At 51.7% G+C, this 22227-nt stretch overlaps 2 protein-coding genes across 3 annotated transcripts; both read right to left on the minus strand.

Annotated features, from left to right (window-relative positions):
* Positions 1-340: 340 nt before the first annotated feature.
* On the minus strand, positions 341-13900 carry ELOA (elongin A). Of its 2 annotated transcripts, none has more exons than XM_066335322.1 (11): positions 13743-13900; positions 8942-8998; positions 8218-8336; positions 6211-7426; positions 5295-5409; positions 4812-4964; positions 4353-4450; positions 3951-4131; positions 3418-3529; positions 3007-3158; positions 341-2462 (listed from the first exon to the last, which is right to left on the minus strand). In XM_066335322.1, the coding sequence occupies exons 1-11, from the start codon at positions 13812-13814 to the stop codon at positions 2401-2403; spliced, it is 2337 nt and encodes a 778-aa protein (XP_066191419.1). In that variant the 5' UTR covers positions 13815-13900; the 3' UTR covers positions 341-2400. The 2 variants fall into 2 exon arrangements, with proteins under 2 accessions (XP_066191419.1, XP_066191418.1); XM_066335321.1 differs by having other exon boundaries at positions 4812-4967.
* Positions 13901-16894: 2994 nt separating this feature from the next.
* RPL11 (ribosomal protein L11) lies at positions 16895-19901 on the minus strand. Its single transcript, XM_066335521.1, has 6 exons — positions 19776-19901; positions 19259-19409; positions 18834-18940; positions 18341-18472; positions 17853-17963; positions 16895-16970 (listed from the first exon to the last, which is right to left on the minus strand). The coding sequence occupies exons 1-6, from the start codon at positions 19899-19901 to the stop codon at positions 16941-16943; spliced, it is 657 nt and encodes a 218-aa protein (XP_066191618.1). The 3' UTR covers positions 16895-16940.
* Positions 19902-22227: the final 2326 nt, after the last annotated feature.

The raw sequence follows: 22227 nt of genomic DNA on the forward strand, positions 1-22227 counted from the left end.
CTGGCACCGCCCCTGAGGGAGCAGAGTCACACCAGTGTCACCTCCCCGCAATGCCATAACCAGAACACGGACACAGCTGGCAGAGCCTGGAGCAAAGCAGCTGCTCTGGGAGGGAAAAGAGCATCTCCCCAAACCAGCAATGCTTGGGCCACACCCGCAGCGGAGTGTGGAGCTGTGATATCAATTCATTGGCAGTTTTAGCAGTGCCCAGAGTCGTTCTTGGGCATCGTCCAGATCCTTTGCTCAAAGCTCCATCGTGTCTGAACACGATGCCAGGCTCTGCTTCCCTCCCCTCTGCCCCTACCCCGAGTACAGAGGAGAAATAAACAGTAGCACAACGGTCAGCAGAAGAGAATATATTGTTATCTAATTAAAAATACAGCAAAATTAAATACGGCAAAAAAAAACGCAGGAGAGTAAGGAGCCATTATTTTACAGCACAACACACACTGAAATGCTGCACGGTAACATTAAAGCATCTGGGACTGTAACAAACTTACAGCACGTGAGAGTCTGAGAACATTTTTCCAAGAATTTCAAACTAAACGAAGAACAGACCAAATAAACAGGAGACAGGTGTTCAGAATGGTTTCAAAGAAAGACATTTCTTTTAAAGGAGGAAGGAAGAAGAAAAAAAAAAAAAAAAAAGGAAAGAAACAAACAACCAAACAGAAACCAGAAGCAAAACAGGGATTTTTCTAGAGCCCTCCAGGGAGGACCCTTCACAGCAAGGTTTCCCCCGGTCAGTGCACACAGACAACTCCACCGGTTTGGGATTTGGCAGCCACGGAAAGCCAGCAGCAGAGCTTCTCAGGAGCTGCCAACAACAACAGCATCCACTACTAGCATCTTTTCCACCCAGACAGCAAAGTCCTAGGGCAGCAAATATGGCTTGGAACAGGAGAATCCCTCCCCTCTCTGACCCAGTCGGACCCCAGAGTCCTCCCAGAGAGGCCACGAGCCCTGGGGTCTCCCCAACCCCACCCTCTGCTTGCACCACCCTTGGGGTGCCCTTTGGAGCAGACAAAACACAAGCAGAAACCTTCTCCAGACACACCCCATGAGCAAAAACCTTCCCAACAGCACGGCACAGCTCCTGGCTGTGCCCAGCTGCCATCCTCACACCCTCAGCAGGGCTCTGACCTCTCCAGCAGCTCCAGGGCACTCCCTGGCACTCCCATCCAGCACCTTCTCCTTCCTGAGCTCCAGCTCCTCACACACCAGGTACAAGGGAGCTTTTGGAACTCCTGCTCTGAAGGACACACACGTGTTACAACAGCCACATTCCGTTGCTCACTTTCCCTCCAGCCTCATTCAAGTGGTTTCAGGTTCAAAGACCAAAATCCTTGGGGTTTTCCAAAGAGGGGACCAGAGCAAAACATACAGGGAAAAGACAGGATTTAGGCACCAGCTTCCCTACTGGAAATAAATCCTTTGCAATTCCACACAGAAAACGAGACAGAAGTATTCCTTCTTCCCACTAAAAGAGGCAAACGATGCCTTCACTGGTATTTAAAAAACTGTTTTCCATTGCAAAGTTCCCTATCTCTCTCCAGATAAAAAGTTAAAATCTGACTTGGTGCACAGTAAAAGTTCTCCCAAATCCCTGGCAGTTTTATTCCCAGTAGCCAGCAGAAGACAACAGCAGCAGAGGAAACGTCCCCAAAGGCTCTTGGCATCCCTTCAGGACCACAAAAGCACCTGTACAGGATCTACAGCAACAGCACAGAGAAGGTCAAGAGCTCAGATTTTATTGACACACACGAGCAAGGAGCAAAGCCTCAGGGCTGGATGCACTTGCCAAAGGACTGACAAGTGGCTGGGCCACTGGTCCTACCTGTCCCAGAGTCTCCAGGTGAGACTTTGGGCCCAGCAGGTCCCAGATCACAGGAAAGGCTCCTGTGACACCCAGTGTCCACTCAGATGGATTCCAGCTCGAGTCACCAAGGCTGACCCCAGGACTGGGTTGGGAAGGGAGAGACTACTGGGAGCAACATAAATAATACAGCAGGGTAGAGGGGCAAAATATTAATTAAAACCATTTTATAATTTATTAAGGGGTTAAATAGTAAATAAGTCTCTGGATCTTCCACTCTCAGCAGGTGCCAAGATTTCACATTTTCCTGTGTCAGGAGATTCTGTACACCCTTCTTTCGATGGATGACAAAGCCAGAAACAGAATGTTGAGGACAGAGGGGGTAAAAGAAGGGAGCTTGACACTGAGAAAGGGACCAGAATAAAAGATAAAATACTGTGCCGTCATCTTGTGCAGATTGAAGCTTCTCCCAGCAGCTGCAGCCTCCAAAGTGTTCAAAGATAAGGAAGGGCTGTTTGGGTACCTTCTCCCCCTGCAGTGCCACTCCTCCCCAAGAGAGAAAGGCCCAGCTCAGCTCTGCAAACTTATCTCCTAGAGAACCTGTTTTTGAAAGCTTTGATAGTCTTTGCCATCATTGGTGCAATTTCTGCAAAAGAGGAGGAAAAGAAAAAAAAAACAAAAAAACCCACTGAATCAAACAAAAAAGCTCCCACATGAAAGCAAAAGTGATAGATGGAAGAGCTGAGAGCAGCTGAAAGCTGCAGCCCTGGTAGACATGAGTGTTTGAGCAGGGCCCATCAGAGTTTTCAGGTCACAGACTGAGGAGAAGCCACTGCTTTCTGTACTGCACCAACACAGATCCCTGGTTAAACCCTCCCTGCTTCCTTCCTGAGAGAGCTGCACGCCAATTCCAAACACAGGGACACACACAGGGCAGCAGGAGGGCAAAGGCAGAGGCTCTGCCTCACTGGTACCATCAGGACAGGCTGATACAGTCAGCTCTGAGCAGCTGAACCAGATGTTTCCCTTTGCTGTTCCTCGTGCAACAAGTTTGAACAGATTCCTTAGAAAGAGGAGAGATACCAACACCAACCCTCCTGCACAGCCTGGAATTCCCCCACAGCAGAAGCAGCTGTTAGTGAAGGAGAAGCTCTTAGAGACCACAGGGATGTCGTGCAGGTTGTACTTACTCTTCACAGGGGGTTTCCTGGGGTCGTAGGAGGAGAAGGTGCTACCTGAAGATGGGACTGAGTGGGCACTGCTGGTGCTGGGCCCATCGTAGGACTGCTCGTCACTGGCCCGAGCGTGGCTTTTGCTGGGTGGGTACAGGACTGGTTTTATTCTGGAACAGACACAGGACAGGCATTTCCATAAAGGATTTACCGCGGTTTGAGGCAATCCCACAGACACAAGCCACTTTTGTAACAGCATCAGGGCTGATACAACGCGAAACCCGCAGTGACCCTGATCTGCCTACTTCCCAGCAGGAAACAGGCGATTACAGTTACAGGTTTCCCTGCAAAAGGAGCTCCCAGACACACAGTATCCTTTCCTGAGCTTCAGGGGGCCCTGAGCAGCAAGTGCTACAGAGAAACACTCACTTGGTCTTCTCTGGCAGAAGAGGGCCTCCAGTTCCAAACTTCTCCTGTCTCCTCCGTACATCCCGAGGGGGCTTCGCTGCAGAGTTCACAAATGCCATCTTGGCCACTCTCCCTGCAAGAGGCCAGAGGGGAACATCACTTACATCCAGCTGGTTGTAAAGGAGGCTCCTCACTGCTTGTCTTACTACTGACAGTTCATCCACCTCTTCCCAATCCAGCCATTCCAAAGAAACAGTGACAGACTCCTTCCTAAGGTCTCAACCTCTCACAGTGAGGAAGCACACTGATCAGCTCAGCAGTTCTCATTATGTTCACCCAAAAACCAGGAATGTTTCCCCCCACCCTGGTTCTCTTCCATGCCAGCATGGAGAAGCCACCTGAAGAAACAAGAGCCCTACTCATTGCTGCAAAATGAGCTGCCATCAACACCACCGTGGATGAAAGCTAAACCACGAAGCCAAGGCAAGCACACAGAGCTAAGCAGCTCCTAAACTGGGCTGGTTTTAGAGCCAAATGGGCTCCCTCGGGCCCACCTTTGGGTTTGTTGGCGTGGGCAGAGCCGATGTTGCGTGCCAGCATGAGCAGGCGCTGCTCGCGCGCGTCGTGCAGCCGCAGGTACATCTCCCGCCACGACTCGAACTCCTCGGGCTTCTCGTTCTTGAAGTCTCGCAGGCAGTGGTTGTGCCACAGCTGATCCGTGTCCTCCACCAGCACCTGAAGCAAACCCACACAGAGCTGGGATCTTCCTCCTGATCCCTCCAGTCCCCTTTCGCAGCTTAGCGTTGCTGGAATTCCACCCGCGTGCAGCGAAGTGGGAACTCAGGATGAGCAAAAGCCACCCCTTGCAATGACAAAGCTTTGTCTGCTGTCCTGCTCTTGCAGGGGAGGACAGCCCTGCACATCACATCCCTTCTCCCAGGCCAAGGCTCACTCACGTGGTTACACTCCTCAATGCGATACAGCTGCTCCGGGGTGCACCTCTCCAACACCGGCTCCAGCACGGAGAAAGGGACACCACCCACTTCATAGATTGCTAGAGAGAAGCAAGAAGCACAGAGTGTTCATTATCTTGCTCCTTCCTTGTCACAGAAAGGGCTTGACACCTTGAAACACAGGGGGAAAACTGCAGTGTTGCACAACACCACGCAGGATGAGGGCAGAGAAAGGAACCTCAGGAACTGAGGTTAAGAAATATCTGTGCAAGCACCGTTTGCCACAATTCCCAGTGTTTTAGCACTGCTTGAAATCATCCTGGGTGCTGATCCCTGCAGCACCTGACTGACTTCCAGTGGGATTTATCCCATATTTGTAACAAGGGGGAGCTGCTGGGGTCTGCACCAACAAATGCCAAAATTTCAGTGCACAGTGACTCTGAGACAAGGAAAGGTACTTACAGTTGATGTTGTTACTGAGGACCCTGATACACTGCTGGTACAGGGACATCATCTTTGGGAGGTAGGCAGTTTTGGAGCCAGAGTACACCTGCATTTTGGAATTTAACCTTCGGCCTGTGAAACCTGCTTCGCTCTCCTCCACTGGCGAGGACACTGCTGTGGAGGGAAATGCTTGGAGTGAGCAGGGGACAGAGAAAAGAAAGAGCCTGGCCTGATAAATGGCACAAGAGGCATAAATTGGAGTCACCCAGAAGTGACCTAAAGGGCAAAGCCTTCTCCAAAAGACCTGCAGAGCAAGTTCAGGAAGTGGAAATCCAAAGCCCAAGTCCCAAAGAAGGATCCTTCTCATTTCTGATGGAGCACGTGGGAAAACAGCTGCTTTTTTGTCTGAAAGCTCTGCCCTTGGCTGAACCCAGCCAGCATGCACTCCTGCTCTCTCCCACAATCTGGCTCATTCCAAACCCATGTTCCTGCCCAACATACCTTTCCTTTTTGTCTGGGAGCAGGTGATGGACTCAATGGAGGGAAGAGGACGATAATTGGCCTGGATGGGTGGCAGGGGGATGTCTGGTAATGTCGGTACCACATCTAAAATTATCTGGAAGGAGAGCATGTACATGGAATAAGACAGGAATACAGCAGAATGTGACATTCCACCAGTGTACAAACAGCACTGAACTGTGGAGTTTTTTTATTTTGAATAAACCACTCAGTGCTGCTCAGTTTGCACCAGAGAACCACCTCAGGGGGCGGCTGCCAATAGGAAGAAGCTGTGATTTGGGATCTGAATCATTCAGCACCTTCCAGAAAGAGCCATCCATGTTTTTAACCTATTCAGGACAATCAGAAGAATTTCCTTGATCTCAAACACTCATTTGCCAGTTCTGCTTCTTCTCCTCTTCCTGCAAAAAACTTCGCACTGGTGGAGGAGTAAGGAACCTCAGAAATTGAAAGCAACTGAAAACTTTGATATGGAGTTTCATGAAGCACTTGATAGAATGAATGGCAAAGCAGGATTTAAAATGCTGTTAAACCTTATAAAAAACCACTTTGTGAAGAGCCAAATGTTTCACAGTTGGGTTAAAAAAGGGTAAAACTGTAAAGATTTTACATATTAGTCCCTATTTATACACCAAACCCTTGCACCCATGTGACAAAGGATCTGTACAGAAATATTGCTCCTTTTCCAGGCTTTCACAAAAGGAGGTTTGTGTTCTGGAATGAGCTGCCTTGTACCACCAGTTCTCCAATTTCTGGACACTAAGAAAGGTCAATTTTAGAGAAGCATAAATACTTGAGAGGAGAGACATGGGAACCTGGTTAGCAGGAGATGCACTGCAAACTGGGCTGGATTCTAAGCTCACACCCACAGACACTCTGCCTTCTTACCAAACCTTACCCTCTTTGGTTTAGGAGGCTCTGGGGCTTTCTTCTCTGCCTTTTTCTCACTTGTTCTCTTGTGGCTTGGACTTTTCTGACTGGAGCTCGAGCTGTTGGTACTGGCTTTGGATCCATTCTGTTTGCTGTGCCCTCGATCTTTGTCCCCAGCTGACCCAGCCGAGGATTTGACCACTTTCTTTTTCTTTTTCTGAGGCTGGTCATAGCTGAGATATGACTCAAAAGACATTGTAGGTTGTTCAAACTCATCCTCTGCTTCCCCCTCCCCAGAATTTGAGGAAAAACCCACTGATTTTTTGTCCACGTCGGAGATTTTGCGCTTCCCCTCCGACGACTTTAAGCTCCCAGATCCCCCCTTTTCCTTGATCCTATTGCCTGAGTCACTCTCAGCTTTCCGTTTCTCTGAGTTAGAGCTCTCCAGGCCCTGCTTGGACTTTTCCAGTTTGCTCTTCTCAGAGTCCCGATGCTTTTGCTTCTTGACATGGTTGTCCAAAGGCTCCTCAGAGAGCAGTAATGAGTGTGACTTCTCCTTCCTGGAGGTGCCACTCTCCCGATTCTTCTCCTTTTTGGTGCCCTCTGACGTCCTCTGCTTCTCCTTGCCCGCTGCTGCCACGGGGGATTCTCGGAGCTGCTCTTTAAAAGAAGCCTTGTGCAACCTCTCTGGGCTGAAGGCAGAGGTCCTGTCGTCCCCTCTGCCATCGAGTCGCTGCTTCTTGTGCGAGGATTTGTGCTCTTTGCTCCTGCTGGCGTTCCCTTTGTCGCAGGAATCGCCGGAGCTTCGCTCCCGGCCTGGCCCCAGCTTCTCCTGGAAGCTGTGGCTGCCTTTAGTGGCTTTCCGATGGAATAGTGCTGGTTCTTCCTGCTCCTCAGAGGCGTAAGGGTCCGTGTCCACATCCTGAGGGCTCTCACTGGGCTCAGGTGACACAGCTTGTCCACAGTCCGAGTATTCCTGGTCTGAAGAGAGCACTGGGGAGGATCTGCCCCAACCCTTCCCCTGGTGGCTGCTATAGCCGTAAGTCTCGTGGGCTCTCTCAGGCCTAGGATACCTTTTGGACTTCTTTTCCCTGTGATCTGGGCTATAGGACTGGCTGCAAGAAGGCTGGAAGGGTTCTGAGTAATCCTGATCAGCCTCCTCGTCCTCTCTGAAGGAGGATTCCTGATGCCTTTTGCTCGAGCTGCTCCTCTCATAGTCACGGTCTTCAGAGTCCACGTTATTTCTGAAGGGAGAAGAAACCAAAACCAGTTAGATTAACACTGCCCAACGTGAATGAAAAGAGCCATTACCTGGACTGGAACACCTCTCACAGAAGGTTGTATTTGGTAGTTTTGTGGCAAAATTCCCATTAAATCTCTAAGGAACAGCAACAATCAGGGATTTTAAAACTGCATTTCTAGTGCAAGAATTGATGAAGCACTTTTATTAGGACTAGAGACAGAGCCTTCTCTGTGCCTACACACTCCTGGCTGCGTGATGCTGTGGGAAATGTCCCCCAGTTCAACACGTGGGAATTCCACTCCTTGAAACTTCCATTATTAACTGGGTTTTTATCACTCAAATCTATTTGGTCTCTGGTGGGTTCAACACAGCTTTGTTACTGCCACATGCCTGCTGGCAATAACTTCCAGTTTCCATAGGATTCTGGCCCATAAAAGCATTCTTTCAAATTGCTTGGGCCTAGAACTTCCTGTCTTCAGAATCATAAAATGGGAACCAAGGAGATTGCATCTTCTGCTTTATTAAGGGCACTTTATTTGGCATCTCCTGTTAATCTCTTAATCAAACTGCAAATTCTTGGAAGCTGGCTCCAACTTCCACATGAAACTGCAGCTGTCATCACCCCAACACTCCAGAGCCAGCAAAGGCAGGAAGTTTCTGCCAAAACAAGGCAAACCCCCCCAGGCAGAGTTCACATATTGGTTTTACGAGTTTTTCCAGAGCCTTGGCCAGAGAGGTTTGAAATCTCCACTGAAAAAACATTCCCAAAGCTCATCCATGGGGCTCACTCACCGCTCTGCCTCCTGGGCCACAGGCACCAGCTTCTTCCACCTGGCCACCAGGTCCTTGGCAAAGTCTCCCACCAGCTCGTGTTTCCTCAGGCTGTTCACAGTCTTCCCAACTCCTGTCTCCTTCAGGAGAGAGCCATGAATCCATCTTAGCAAAACAGGAATTCTCACCCCTGCTGAACTCCCTAAAGAGTCAATGAAATCAACACTCTCCCTACTGAAAGTTCCCTGATCTAACAGCAAAGATATCACTTATTATGTTTTCAGCTGCTTTATATCACTCACCACATGTAAATCAAAGAGTTAATTCTACCTTAGTCAAACACTAATTATTCATATTAATAACCCAAGTCAGTATTTACCATGAGAGCTGGCAAGTTTGAAGACAGAAGCCATTAAAAACTGTAAGGATTAGCACTTCCTCATTTTCTGCTGGTTCGTTATTGCTGGGATCTGCTCCAACTCTCATATCTCAGTCAGGTGTTAAGCTTTTGGGAGAACCAAGCGTGACAAACTGTCCTCCATGGCTTCCCACCTGCCTTGGCACGCTCCTTCCCCGTGCCTGGCACTTCCAGAACCTTATCACAATCACGCCCATGTCACTGGGCTGTAGCAGGTGGCCAAGGCAACACACCCTGCTCCAGGGAAAGCAGCACTTCCATGGAAAACAGCTCTCCCCGAGACTCGACAGACACGAGGAAAAGCCCCAGAGATTTCACAGCTCTTACCACGAGAATGTCAACTGTGATGGGTAACTCTGACAGCCTCTTCAGACTCTTCAGCAGCTGTGGAGACAAGAGAAGTGTTCAGAGTTGTCACACGGAACCACAGACGGGGATTAGGGAGGAAGAAAATGCTGCACTGCCTGAGAGCTCGTTAGGAAGATCCAAGTGGCTGACAAGCTGCTGTCTCACTCCGAAAAAGCTGAACACGAGGGCCAACTGCAAAAAAAAAAATCTTGTCTCTGCCCACAAGAACCCACCTGAAAGTTTTGCAACACACTCAGACATTAATGTTTCCTTCGCACGGGACTGCAACTTAAATCTGGCTTAAAGCACTGGGAACAGAAACACACAGCAAGAGGAAGAAAGGACTTGGAAGCCTGTGACTCTCAGAAGGTGGTGGTGGAATCACACCCCTTGGCAAGAGGGGTGGGAACAAACCAAAATAAAAAGGGGAAGGAAGACTTCTAGATGCTTTTAAAGACCTAAGAGGTGCTAAAACACCTGATCCCTTCCAAATTCCCTCTCTCTGGCTCCATTCTTTTCCCTTCTCCAAACACCAGGGAGGTATTTTTCCTCCACACACCCCCAGCAAGGCTGTGCCAGCACCTTCAGCTGCTCCATGGGACAGGGTGGGACAAGGAGCCCTCTCCAACGAGGAGCTGGAGGAGTTTGGCAAGAAGAAATAGCCTCAAGCTGCACCAGGGGAAGTTCAGGTTGGACACCAGGAGAAATTTCTCCAGGAAAGGGTGGCCAGGCATGGGAATGGACTGCTCAGGGAGGTGGTGGAGTCACCATCCCTGGAGGTGTTGAAGGATTGACCAGACATGGGGCTCTGGGCTGGTTGGCAAGGCAGGGATCAGTCACAGGTTGGACTTGACGATCCTGGAAGTCTTTTCCAACCCTAATGATTGTGGGATTCTAAGTGAAGGGGATGTTCCTGTACCTCTGGCACCCAGGTGGTTTGGGGCATGGCCTCACCACGATGCCTGTTGGCTCTGCAGCTACAGTACATGGTAGAACACGTCTGACAGCACTGTTGCCCCTCACATCATTTCCCACAGCTCAGCTATAGCCACAGTCCAGCCTCATCAGCATTCCCATTATTATAGCCCCTATACAGCCCGGGCTGTGCTCAGCACTCCTATGCTATATGCCATACAAAGGGCTGCCCCTGATCCAGATCTTCTCTTTAAAGCACTGTGCTCGTGCTCAAATCAGCACTGTCAGCCTAAGCTGACACCCAATCACCCCCATGGCCACCGTGCAAGGATCAGACAGGTTTGCAGGTTTCCTTCCTGTGGAGGGAAACGAGTTCCTTTAACCTATTTGAGGAGTGCTCTTGCTTTCAAAGAGGAAACCCTCCTCGACACCCAGAGAAGGGTTCCGCTGACTTCAGCAAAACCACAACTTCTGTTCACTAGAAACCACTCCTTTCTATTTAGGACCTAATAACTGTGACAGAAGGTTTCGGTTTCCTTGGTTTAGAGGAGTGAAACACTGATACCAAGAGTGGCTACTGTTGCCTTGCCAGCACAGCTGCTCAACAAGTGCACTGGCAACTGAAGCCATCGAGCCAAAGGCAACTCTGCTGCCTCTCCTCGGACTGCCTGCCACAGCTCATGGACCAGGATCCCTCTGGGAAGGCCAAAATCCTTCTGGGATTGGTAATAAAGGAGTTTGGATTTGTATGTGCAGAGGGGACAGGAAAGAAAAGAAGGATGGATTTTTGTACTCGATAGAAAAAGAGTAAACCAGAACAATATTAAAGCAACAGCATCTCTGTTAGCTAATTAAAATCCTAGAAAGGTTTTTTTCAGAGCTTATAAAATCCCACTGTGAGAGCATGAACCAAAGGAGAACTCATTCTGGTATCCCTAAATCCTCCCAAGTATTTTCTAGCTACACCCCACTGCAGCATGTCCCACAGTTCTGTTTGCCCTTTAGTTATTTGTTGCCTTCAGGGCTGAATTCCAGGAAGAGAAGTGCTGTTCTCAATGGGAATGCTGTTCTCAGTGTGGTTGGAGACCAGAGGAGCCACACACTTGATCCAGAACACGTTTCACAAGGAGCTGAGTTATTCCACAGCCACTGCAGTCAGTTCCTCCATGGACACCCAGGTCCTTGTGCATGAGATGCACCAAGTGACACAATTTTGATGCACTGAGGGTTAAAAGCACGTACTAAACTTTATTTCCTTTGGGAACGAGCTGATGGAGTTCATCCCACTGAGGCTTAAAGGGACATCAGGAAGAATTTTGGACAACAGGAGGAATTTCTTCACAGAAAGTTGTCCAGGCCTTGGAAGGAGGTGGTGGAGTCCCCATCCCTGGACTCGTTCAAGAAACAGCTCAGTCCTGGAGGTCTTTTCCAACCTGTAACAATCCTGGGATTCTAAATCTGGCAGCTCATCTTGGAAATAACCAAGATCACACAACTCCTGCGAGGAAAAGGCGACCAGGTGGGAGACAGAAAACACCAGGCTCGTGTCCAGTGAGACACACACGACACAGCTCTTGTAAAACACCCCAGGGCAGGGCTTCAGTCATCAAGACACAACCCATAAAGCCTTCCCCGAGTTCCAGCTCCAATCAGGTTCTGTTGAATATGGGTGGATTGTTTCCTTTTTCTGCAAGAAGGCAGCCAGGCCATTGGGACACTAAAAACACACACTAATATAAATTGCTCCAGCACAGCCCAGCTCCTTCGCCTCCATGAAGATGCTCATGTTTTCCTTCTCCTCTTTCTTCCCATAGCCCTGGAGCAGAGCTTGTACCTCCTCTGCTGGAAAAAAAGGGACTTTTTCCAAACCATGACAGCACTGTCCAAGATTTCACTCGCACTGTTCCGTGCCAGCAGCCCAAATTTCACCCGAAACCAGTAATAACAACGTCTTACACATTTCAGCAAGGCAGAGAGTTGTAAACGATACTGGGCAAATATTATTCTTTCACGTTCCTGATAAAATATTTTGAAAGGACGAGGCAAGAAAAGTGAGGACTGGGAATGGTGTTAAGGGTGGGCAGCACCCAGGGATGCTGTGGATTTGTCCTGCTTGATGGGGTAAAATTTCTTCAACAGGAAAGTCCTCCCAAGACCTATCAAGACAACGTAATGGCAACTAAATTCAGGCTTTAAACAACTAATGCTTCCAGGATATGGTGGGAAAAGTATCAGAAATAAAGAATATAGGTCACAGGACCTTTCTGCTGGGGAAGAAAACAGGTTTTCAAGTCATTACCCTGCTTTACCTTCTCTGCCTGCCCTTGCAAAACCGCCCAGGAACAGCAGAGCAAGAAACGACTTTGCACCACGAGGTCACTGGAGAAAGAGTCGGGCTGTGCAAACACTGCCCCGAGACTTGCAGTGCTCCAGAAACACAGCAGCAGTTCTTGCCCTGAACTCACACAAGGGCCAGGGAACACAGCACTAATTCTCTGTGCACGGAGCACTCAGACAATATTTGAAGTTTTGCCCGTGGTCACAGCACCACGAAGCTCAGAGCCCCTGGAACTGACTCCTTGGCAGTCCCTCAGCTCCATTTGGGGCTCCACCAGTTAAAACGCTGCTCTGGTCCTGGCTGAGAGGGTGAGAAGAGTAACCAGATCCCATTGCATCACCCCCAGCCAGGCTGGAGCTCCTACAGGGGCTCCCATTTCAAAGGGTCAGCACTCGAGCATCCTCTCCTCTTCCTGGGTGGTGGGAGATTTTGGGAAGCGAGTTGTGCAGGTGTTAGTCTCAGTGAAACAGAGACAGCCCAGCACGGAGCAGCTGCACAGCCCTGCCTCCTCTTTCACCTGAATCACACAAAACTCGAACCGAACACGTGTGAATACTCTCAACAGATGCTCCCCCTTTCAAACTGCACAACGGAGTAACACATGCCCAAGTTCAACCAGAATTCCAAATTTCACTAGGAAAAAACCAGCTCTGAGCGCTGATGCCCAGCAGGACAGTCACTGTCACCAGCCGAATATCACCGAACACAGCGAGCCCGAGGCAGGTCGGGGCAGCACTGCGGGCAGAACACGTTGGCAGCGGGGACATTCCCCCGTGGAGAGGGGCAAGAAGAAGCCAGCAAATGCCCCAAGGCCAGAGGGAAAGGAGGCGACAGGAGCCAGCTCCGGACCGGGAGCCGTGTCCCCGCCAGCCCCGCGGCGGTGCCTCCCTGCGTGGGCTCACACGGCACCGCCACCCAACACGTCACCAGGGCAAGACTCTTCCGGCCACTTCTCCGCTGCCCGTGTGCCAGCCGGGCCCCAGCCCTGCCACGAGGGACCCCAAAAGCGACCCCTGCCCGTCACTACCCAAGGGGACCCCAAAAGAGACCCCTGCCCGTCACTACCCAAGGGGACCCCAAAAGAGACCCCTGCCCGTCACTGCCCAAGGGGACCCCAAAAGAGATCCCTGCCCGCCACTGCCCAAGGGGATCCCAAAAGAGACCCCTGCTCCCCACTGGGACCCCACGCGGGACCCCTGCCTGCCACAGTCGCAGAAGGACCTGCCATGGGACCCCTGCCACCACCCCAAGCCTGCCACGGAGAGACCCTAAAAAGGGACGTCCGTCCACCGCTGCCACGGGGGGGCCCCACAAAGGACACCCGCCCGCCGCAACGGGACCCCCGGGGCCTGCGAGCCGGGGACAAGCCCCGAGCAGCCCGCACGTCCCACCCCGCGCACCGCGGCCCCGGCCGGGCACGGAGCTCCGCGCAGGAGAAGCCGCAGAGGAGGGACGCCCTGCCCCGCGCACTCCCGACCCCCGTCCCCACCGCTGGAGCCGCGGCGGGCTGAGGCAGCCCCCCATCACCTTCTTGGGCTCGGCGCTGCCCGCCAGCCGAGCCTGGAGCCGGCCCACAACTTCCAGCACCGACTCCGCCATTTTTACTGCTGGAGAGCCGGCGGCGGCGGAAGCGGCTTCAGCGGCCGCCGGGCCCACGGCGCTGCCCCGCCGCCGCCGCCATCTTGGCTGCGGGCAGGAAGCGGAAGCGGCGCAGCGCGGCCTCGGCCATGGCGGGTGCGGGCAGTGGGCGGGGCCATATTGGGGGCTGGCGGCCGCGCTGGGCGGCGCCATCTTGAGTGCTGGCAGGGCCGCCCTGAGGGGAGCGGCTTCAAGGAGTTTCTTGCTTTGCTCTCGTAAAATGCTTTGCTGGCACAGAATCCCACAGGAGTTGCGGCTGGAAAGGACCTCTGCAGATCGTCTAGTTCAGCTACCTGTCAAGCATGGAGTGGTACAAGAGCGCGTCCAGGTGGGTTTGGGTTGTCCCCACAGAGGGAGGCTCCAGCCCTCTCTGGGCGGCTGTTTCAGGGCTCTGACACCCTCATGGAAAAGTTCTTCCTCATGTTGAGGTGGAACTGGTGGTTTAGTTCATGGTCATTACTCCTCATCCTGTCATTGGGCACCACTGAAAAGAGTTTGGAACCATGCTCTGACAGCCCTTGGGGAGGTTTGTATGGATTGATGGGATCCCCTCTCAAATTTCCCTTCCCCACACTGACCTGGCCCAGCTCCCAGTCTCTCCTCATCAGGGAGATGCTCCAGTCCTTTAATGATCTTTGTTCCCTCTTTTAGACCCACTCCAGCAGCTCCTTGGCTTTCCTGGCCTGAGGAGCCTGGAATTGGACACTTTTATTTTTTCCTGAGGCAATGTCACTCCAGACCTATTCCTGCTGCCTCCCAATGGCTGCTTTTCTTTGGGATTGTCGGCAGCGAGGACACTCTTGCCGTGCTGTGTCTCAGCTGAGTCTGGAGCTGAATCCAGCCCTTTCTGTGCCCCTGGGACTTGGTGAGGGCAGCTGACCTCACACCACCCCAAAAGCCTGCTCCAAGTGTCCAAGTGATAGGAGCAGTCAGCTGGCAGTGGGGACAGGAGGAAGGAGTTGTGTGGGGAAAGTTGAGGGTCTTTGTGCCTCAACCTGCAAATCCTGGTGCTGGGCAGAGCTTCCCCCTGGACAAACCTGTCTGAGAGCAAGGTAAGAGCAACCTCAGCCTGTGGGTGAGTCACAGACAGCCAGGACACACCTGGGAGGATCAGCAGACTTTGTGTGGGGCCGGGAACTGCTGAATAATGGAAAATGAGGGAAAACCCTTTGTTGCTTTCTTAGATGGGGCTGGAGGAATTATTAGCAGCAAAAGAGTGCCTGGAGCTGCAGTGCCCAGGTAGTTTTCCATGCTGGCTGGGAGTGGCTGTGACTCTGATTGAACTCACCAGCAGGAAAAGGAGAGAGACTCTTGTCTGGTTAGGTATAAAAGAAAATAATCTTGACACAACTTTCTGAAAGCAGCATTACCCTGCTCTGCTGTTGGCTCAGTAATTAGGGCTGAGATCAGCAGCACTGAAAGATGTGAGGACAGTGGTTGTCTTTTAAGAGAAATTGAAACAGCCAGAATAAAAGCTTCCCTTCCTTCTGTCTGTGCCCTTTGAAATCTCTTCAAATCACTCCAGCTTTCTAGATTAACCCAGCAGCCAGGATTAATCTGAATGAAAAATACCCTTTTCAGGTGGCTGCAGTGACATTTCAATCAGGAGCAGCAATAATGTCCCATTTTAAAAGTTAAGTGCAGGTAATAAAGGTCGCTGTGCCCTCCCACAGCCAGACTTTGGAATAACTCAAACATGTGCTTGGAGCTGGGAGTCTGTCAAAGGTGCCCAGAGGGGACAGGATCCCAGGGATATCAATCCAAAACTCCCCCTGGACTTGTGTGAAGATCTGTTTTATCACAGAACAATTTTCCTTCTTGGCAGCAAGGAGGCTCTGGCAGTGCTGTAATTCAAGGAGAGGCAGGTCTGAGTGATCTGGAGAGAAAGCTTGGAAAAATGTTACATTTTCCTGGGAAATTCCAATATTTAACCTGTATCTTCATTTCAAATCCAGCTGAAACTACAATTTTTTTTTCTGAGGAGCAGATAGTCTGGATAAAACGTGTGTTTGGAAAACATCCAAGTGTTGTTGCCCTGAGAGGAGAAATCCCAGTTCCTGCTCCCAGTCCTGAGCTGGTGTCAGAAATCATTTGACATCCAAACTCAGGGAGAGAGCAGCATTTGGATCCCAGTTTCAGGACCCACTCCAGGGTGTGACACTGTGAGACAAGCTCTGAGTGCTGTAAACTGGAGTAGCCCTGTGAAACTCCACAATTCCAGGGATGGCTCAAGTGCCTGGGACTTTGCTCCTGAATCCCTGTGCCTTCTGAGCCATCCCTGCTCCCTCTGCTCTCCCTGGCACACTGAGCCATGTCCCTGTCACCTCCCCACTCCAGCCCAGCCTTGAATGCTCTTTTGTGACACGAATTTTCCCAAATTTTCCCTTCTCCATGTTTTTGCTGGAGTCTCCTAACGCCCCCTCTTCCCTCCCTGTGCTAAATACAAGCTGATTACTCAGTTCCCAAGAAACCTGATGATTGTGGCCAAGCACAATAAACAGCCCCAGACATGTGAGACAGAGCAGTAACAGCTATTCCAGATTTGTTCCCTCATCTACTGGCTGCTCCCAGCTCCCTCAGAGAAGGTGAGGTCACTGCTGAGTTTCCCACTGGAGCTTCAAATGGGATTTGGGGATGTTCAAAAGCTGTGCCTGAGTGAGGTGAAACACAGCCTGCTGTCACCTCAGGAGTGCTCCCAGTTCCCCAGAGCAGCCCCCCAAAATCTTCAATCCTTTATAGCAAGGGAAGGACACTGAGCTCAGGAGCCTGGGACAGCTGGATAAGGAGGCACACTGATGTTTGGGGTCACTGCAGAGTTTGGGAGATGGGAAACTGTTCCCTGAGCTGCCTCCATCTCAAAGCTTAAGCAGAGAATGCAGACACAGAAACAGGACAGAAGAGCTTTTCTCCCCACCTACAGCACTGGGTTACAGCAGGAATTGGAAAAATAAAGGGAAAAAAAAAAAAGAATAAAGCCAAACCATAACAGTGGAGAAGGACACTCACTCCCATCAGCTTCCCCACAAAACTCGTGACACAAGTTAAAGGTTAGAAAAATTTATTTACTTCTCTGGTAACAGGAACTGCTCATTTACCAGGAAGGATGATGCCATCATACTGTGAGGGAAAAAAAAAAGGACCAAGTGAGAAATCATCATCAGGTAAAGGTGCAGTGCTGCTGTGGAGAAAACTTGAGTCACCACAGTCATTCCAAGCCAACACAAACATGGAAGACAAATTCTCCTGCAGCCAACTGCCTTTGTGCTGTGCTGGAATGTCCAAGGGGACTGTGCTCAGATAAGAACTAAGATCTGCTCAGCATCTCTCTGAAACAAGCAGCCACACCCTGCACAGGCTGGTCTGCCCAGCCCCAAAATCTGGGCCCTAAAGGTAACTGTGCCACATTAAACACAGCCAGGCAGGACAAGGGGAACAGGAATTCTGCAGCATCAGCCTGGAGGCCTCCCTGCACAGGGCAGGAGACCTGTGTGGGTCCAGGCACACTGACCACACTTTCTATCCAAAAAAAAAAGAACCCCAAGAAACTATCAGCAGTCCCCATTTTAAAATTTCCAACCCAGCTTTCAGCAGCTCCCATTTATTATCCTATTGTTCATTATATGGATAAATAAACCCAAGGATTTGTTTTATTTGTGGATCTCTCCATCCTCCATGTGTGGCAGCTGAGCCTGGAGCTGTGTTAGACCAACAGATCCTAACTCTGCCTCCTCACTCAGGATCCACAAAGGTGCAGCTCCTCCAAAAACCATTTACACAAGAGATGCTTTTTCAGTTCAGCAGCCCCAAAAAAAGCACAAACAGCACTCGTGCTCAAACATGTCTATTTAGCAACAGCAACTTCTACTGCTCTGGGACAGTTAAAAACCTACAATTTAAGCACTCAAGATCTGCCCAGTGATTTGCTCCAGCCTTTCCATGAGGCATTTTGCTGCTCCTGGCTAGGAAACTCTTGGGATAAGAAAATAAAATGGAGTGTACCTTCTGCTGGAACCAGCGCATGGCTTCCTCCTTCCCAATCCTGTGCTTGGCCCCGATGTTGCCAGTCCTGCGTTTCTTGTCAGCAATGCTGAAACCTGGCCTGCCCAGCACCTGCAGGATGAGAGGCCACTGCTTCATCCTGCCACTTACTGTTGCCTTAAACGAAACAGTTTTCCAGAAAGAAAGCCTGGAATGTCCTCAGCAGTGATGTCTCCTTGCTGCTCTCTCCTTCTCCAAACCCAGCCCTGCTGCTTCAGTGTTACCCCAGGAGCTGCTGTCAGAGCAACAGGATTTGTTTCTGAAGAGGCTTTGTGAGATTTGTCATAAATCAGGGATTTTATGGCAGCTCTGGGAATCTCAGATTAGAAAAATGTCAACAAAATCCAAGTCTATCTTCCAGCACTTGGCAGCAGGTCCATGGGAGCCAGTGCTGGTTCTAGGCTCCTGCTGGAGCTTCCCCACAAGCCCAGAAAAGAGGGAATACTCACCACGTAGAAATCCAGGCCGTAGATACCGATACTGGGATCATATTTAATGCCCAGATCGATGTGTTCCTGGATTCCAAAGCCAAAGTTCCCGGTGTCTGAGAAGTTGTTTTTCCTCAACTCGTATTCTCGCACCTGAAACATCATTTTTTGGTCACTGTTTTGTTCCTGACTGGAATTAAAACTCCTGCCCACTGCTACCAGACACCCAACTTGTTCACAAGCTATTGAGCTCTTATCCCAAAGATTGTACTCCCTCCCTTAGCTTGCTCCTAAATCCCAGCAGCAAAGACAGAACCCTAAAAGAAACCAGCTGCTGCACCAATCATTTCTTAAAAAGGATGAAACAGCACCCAGATAAGCAGTGTGAACACTTCATCCCGTGTATCTGACCTGTACCTAGCTCAGGTGCAACATTTCGGAGCAGACACACCTTCAGTCAGAATGGAAAAGTTCTGTTCCTTCACAAACCAAAGATCCAGCCCCAAATCCTCACCTTCAACCCCTTCTCCAGGATCTCCTCTGCTTTGGCCCCGCGAACCGTGCAGTGAACAGCGATTTTCTCGTTTCTCCTGATGCCGAAGGATCTCACCGTGTATCGGGCTGTAGGCAGCAACAGTTACACTTAGACGACAGCCAGAGAATTCCCACCCGGGGGATTCAGAGCTTCTCAACACCCAATAAATTAAACGGAATTAAAAAGAACCAAGGCAGCCCCACATTCCGTCCTAAGGGATGTTGGCAGAGCAGCAGCTTGCGTTTGGAGACAAAACTGAAATGACACATGGATATTTAAGCCCGTCGATTCTCCAGCACCTCTGCCGACAGCGGCTCTGCCAAGGAGCCCTTTCCTGGGAACCGCGCTGGAACTTTCGCATCCAGCCGAAAGAAAACCACCAGCGCTCCTCCGCAGCCGCTCACCTTTGGAGAACACGGGGGTCTGCCCCGTGAGCTGCTCCAGCACTTTGGCGGCGCGGGTGAGCCGATCCCCGCTCTCCCCGACGCAGATGTTGAGGCAGAGTTTGCGGATCCGCAGCTCCCGCATGGGGTTCTCCTTCTCACCTTGGTCTTGCTGCGGAGAGATCACACCGCGGCTAACCGGAGCTGCCCGGGCCACGGCCCGCCGCTCGCCCCGCCAGCCCCACGACGGTTCTCCAGGGGTGCGGAGAAAGGTTTCGGCAGCCGGACACCGCGTCCCGCTCCCCGCCGGGCCCCAACCCCGGTGCCGCGGTCCTTTCTCCGGCCCCGCCGCCACCGGACGGGCCGCGGCCTGTCACGGCGGCCGCTCCCCCGGAGCGCCCCAGCGGCTCCTCCGCACCCATCCCGCCCCCGCGCCTCTTCCGCCGGCCTTCCCCGCTCTCGTCCGCACGGGCCGCGCCCCGCCGAGCGCGGATGGCGGCGGATAGAGCCGGGCCCGGCCCGCGGCTCCAGCACTCACCGCCATGATGGAGGCGGGGAAAGGGCGGGAGCGGCGCGGCCGCGGGGGATTATGGGAGGGCCCCGGGTGACAGCGCCCCCTGGCGGGCGGAGGGCGGGGTTGCCATGGCAACCGCGGCTCTGTCATGGCTCCCTCCGTTAATTAACGCGCATAATTAAAAACGAAGTCAAATGCGGGAATAACGGGAAATAGTAATATTAATGACAATTAACTGAGAGAGGAAAAAATACCCCAAACGTGTGATGCATTCGAGGGGGGAGCAAAACTTCCCAGTTTCTCTGGGAATGGGGCAGTCCCAGCTCAGACCGCTTTGGAGTCCAAACTTCTCTTCAGTAGCCACATCCTGAGCAGAAAATGCCTTCAATGAGGCTCACACTCAGTGAGGATGGCACCAGCTCAAGGCTTTCCTTGTTTATCCCTTTTCTCTGCCTCCCCAGAGCCTTGCTCGGGGCTGCCAGCCCAAGCTCTGTAATGCCATCAATTATTTTTTGCCCCAGTTGCTTCTAAGCGGGGATGAAGGATAAATGAATAATCAGCTTGTCTCATTAAGGAGAGAAAAAACGTGTCAGGAGTCTCTGCGCAGAGGGTGTGAAAAGCCTCTAGTTAAAAAGTAACACTGCTGCTTCATTATGGATTTACTTCATCCAAGAACAGCTTTGCTGGAAATAGCTGCCGTCTGGGCTGGCTTCCAGCAATCCATGGATCCTGTTTGGGATCTGTGCATGTTGCAGGGCTCCTTCCCAAGGGCAGAGGCTCAGGGCACTGCAGGCAGCACGGGGCCAAGGGGAGCAGGTTTTGGGACCAGGGGCTGGACAGAGGTGGCTGCAGGTGCTGCCCTGTGCCATTCCAAAACCTGTGGCTCTCTGTCTACAGCAAGGTCCTCCTTTTCCCAGTCCTGGATGATCCCACTGCCAAAGGCTGTGTCCAAGATCAGGCAAAGAGGCTGAGGGCTGCAGAGAGGGAGAAGGAATTGCCTCAGCCACTCTGGGTTTCCTGAGGGATAAGAACAGAGCTCAGTGGTGCCACCCTTCCCTTCATGTCCATGTAGTGACCACTCCACTGCTGCCCCTTGATGGCATTAACTCATCCCATCCTCTGCTCCTGACTCCTGCCAGCAGCAGCAGAACTTTGCTCAACTCCAGACATGGAGAATCAGAGAATCACGGAGTGGTTTGGATTGGACCTTCAAGCTCATCCCATTCCAACCCCTGCCATGGGCAGGGACACCTCCCACTGTCCCAGGTGCTCCCAGCCCCAGTGTCCAGCCTGGCCTTGGGCACTGCTAGGGATCAGGGGCAGCCACAGCTGCTCTGGGCACCCTCACAGGGAAGACAGACCCTGTCTTGGTGGAGAGACATTTCCTACTTTGGCATTTCTCTGCTGAATTCAGGAAGCTTTTCCTGCCTGGAACAGAGCTTCCCACTCACCCACTCCCTCGACCCTCTCCCCATCTCCAAACACATCCAGATGGGGTCCCATGTGGAGCTCTTCCTGCTTTGAGTCATCCCTGTCCCCAAAATAGTCCAGAGCTCTGTGTTTGCCAGGTGCTACAACACATTTTCTCCGGGAGAGGGGGTGGGCTTGGTGTCATTTTTGATTCAGTGCGAAGAAATTAATCCATTTCTGAGAGCAGGTTTGGGTTTTATCCAGGGATATGCTGTTGTTTTCTGGCCCCAAGTTACCTGATGAGAAGTCCAGCTGCAGTGGGACTGTAATAATAATCTCTGCCATTGTGGCAAAGGTATTTGTGATTCCCAGCAGGATCCCTGCGTATCTGGGGAGACAGAGAGCAAAGATTTCCTGAGTGAGGCCGGGAGGAAACTGTCACAAGGAGGGAGAGGAGTAGGTGCTTCCTGTCCCTTCCCTCACTGCAGGGATGCTGCCTGGAGTGCTGAGCAATGTTAGGATCATCCCAGCAACAGCCTTTATTTCACCCCTTCGCTTCCAATGCCAGCAGCTACAGAAGAAAAGGGGAGAGCAGGAATTGCAGAGGCCTTGTGGGACTGGGAAAGGGAAGGATGCAGGACCAGAGCGGGCACAAATGTGCCATATCCACGTGATTGGTATTGATGCCTGCCCCTGGCATGCTGATTATTGTCAAGGCCAGTGTGAGAAGGACCACAATGACGCTGGGACTGCAGCCAAGGCACGGCACAGCCACCAGGAAAGTGGCTGGGAACAGCTTCCCTTGGGAGGAAATGGGAGGTGTTGTACAACAGGCCACGCAAGTGTGTTGGAAAGGCTGGGTGGCAGATGAAGGCTTGTCCTTTCTCGGTGCCGAGAAGAACTTCCTGACGGCTGCTGTGCCAAGCACCCGCCTCTGGCGGAGGAAATCAGCCGGCAGCCCCGCCGGGACGTGCCCCAAGGCCCGGAGGATGCAGTGCCACGTGGATAACACGCAGGCAGGCTCCGCGTGGATTTCCTGGCTGCGTGTCCCGCAGGATTTGGGATC

This window comes from Sylvia atricapilla, chromosome 24, assembly GCF_009819655.1.
Source record: "Sylvia atricapilla isolate bSylAtr1 chromosome 24, bSylAtr1.pri, whole genome shotgun sequence".
Lineage (NCBI taxonomy): Eukaryota > Metazoa > Chordata > Aves > Passeriformes > Sylviidae > Sylvia > Sylvia atricapilla.

What these genes read in the sequence shown, in the direction of transcription:
- ELOA (XM_066335321.1), bottom strand. Translation starts at nt 13,814, where the DNA reads ATGGCGGAGTCGGTGCTGGAAGTTGTGGGCCGGCTCCAGGCTCGGCTG. An exon ending in TCACAGTTGACATTCTCGTG is followed by an intron (nt 8,337 to 8,941) that starts GTAAGAGCTGTG and finishes TCTCTCCTGAAG; the next exon opens with GAGACAGGAGTTGGGAAGAC. An exon ending in CCTCAGTAACAACATCAACT is followed by an intron (nt 4,451 to 4,811) that starts GTAAGTACCTTT and finishes GCTTCTCTCTAG; the next exon opens with CAATCTATGAAGTGGGTGGT.
- RPL11 (XM_066335521.1), bottom strand. Translation starts at nt 19,901, where the DNA reads ATGACAGAGCCGCGGTTGCCATGGCAACCCCGCCCTCCGCCCGCCAGG. An exon ending in TCCTGGAGAAGGGGTTGAAG is followed by an intron (nt 18,473 to 18,833) that starts GTGAGGATTTGG and finishes ATGATGTTTCAG; the next exon opens with GTGCGAGAATACGAGTTGAG. An exon ending in TGCGCTGGTTCCAGCAGAAG is followed by an intron (nt 16,971 to 17,852) that starts GTACACTCCATT and finishes TTTCCCTCACAG; the next exon opens with TATGATGGCATCATCCTTCC.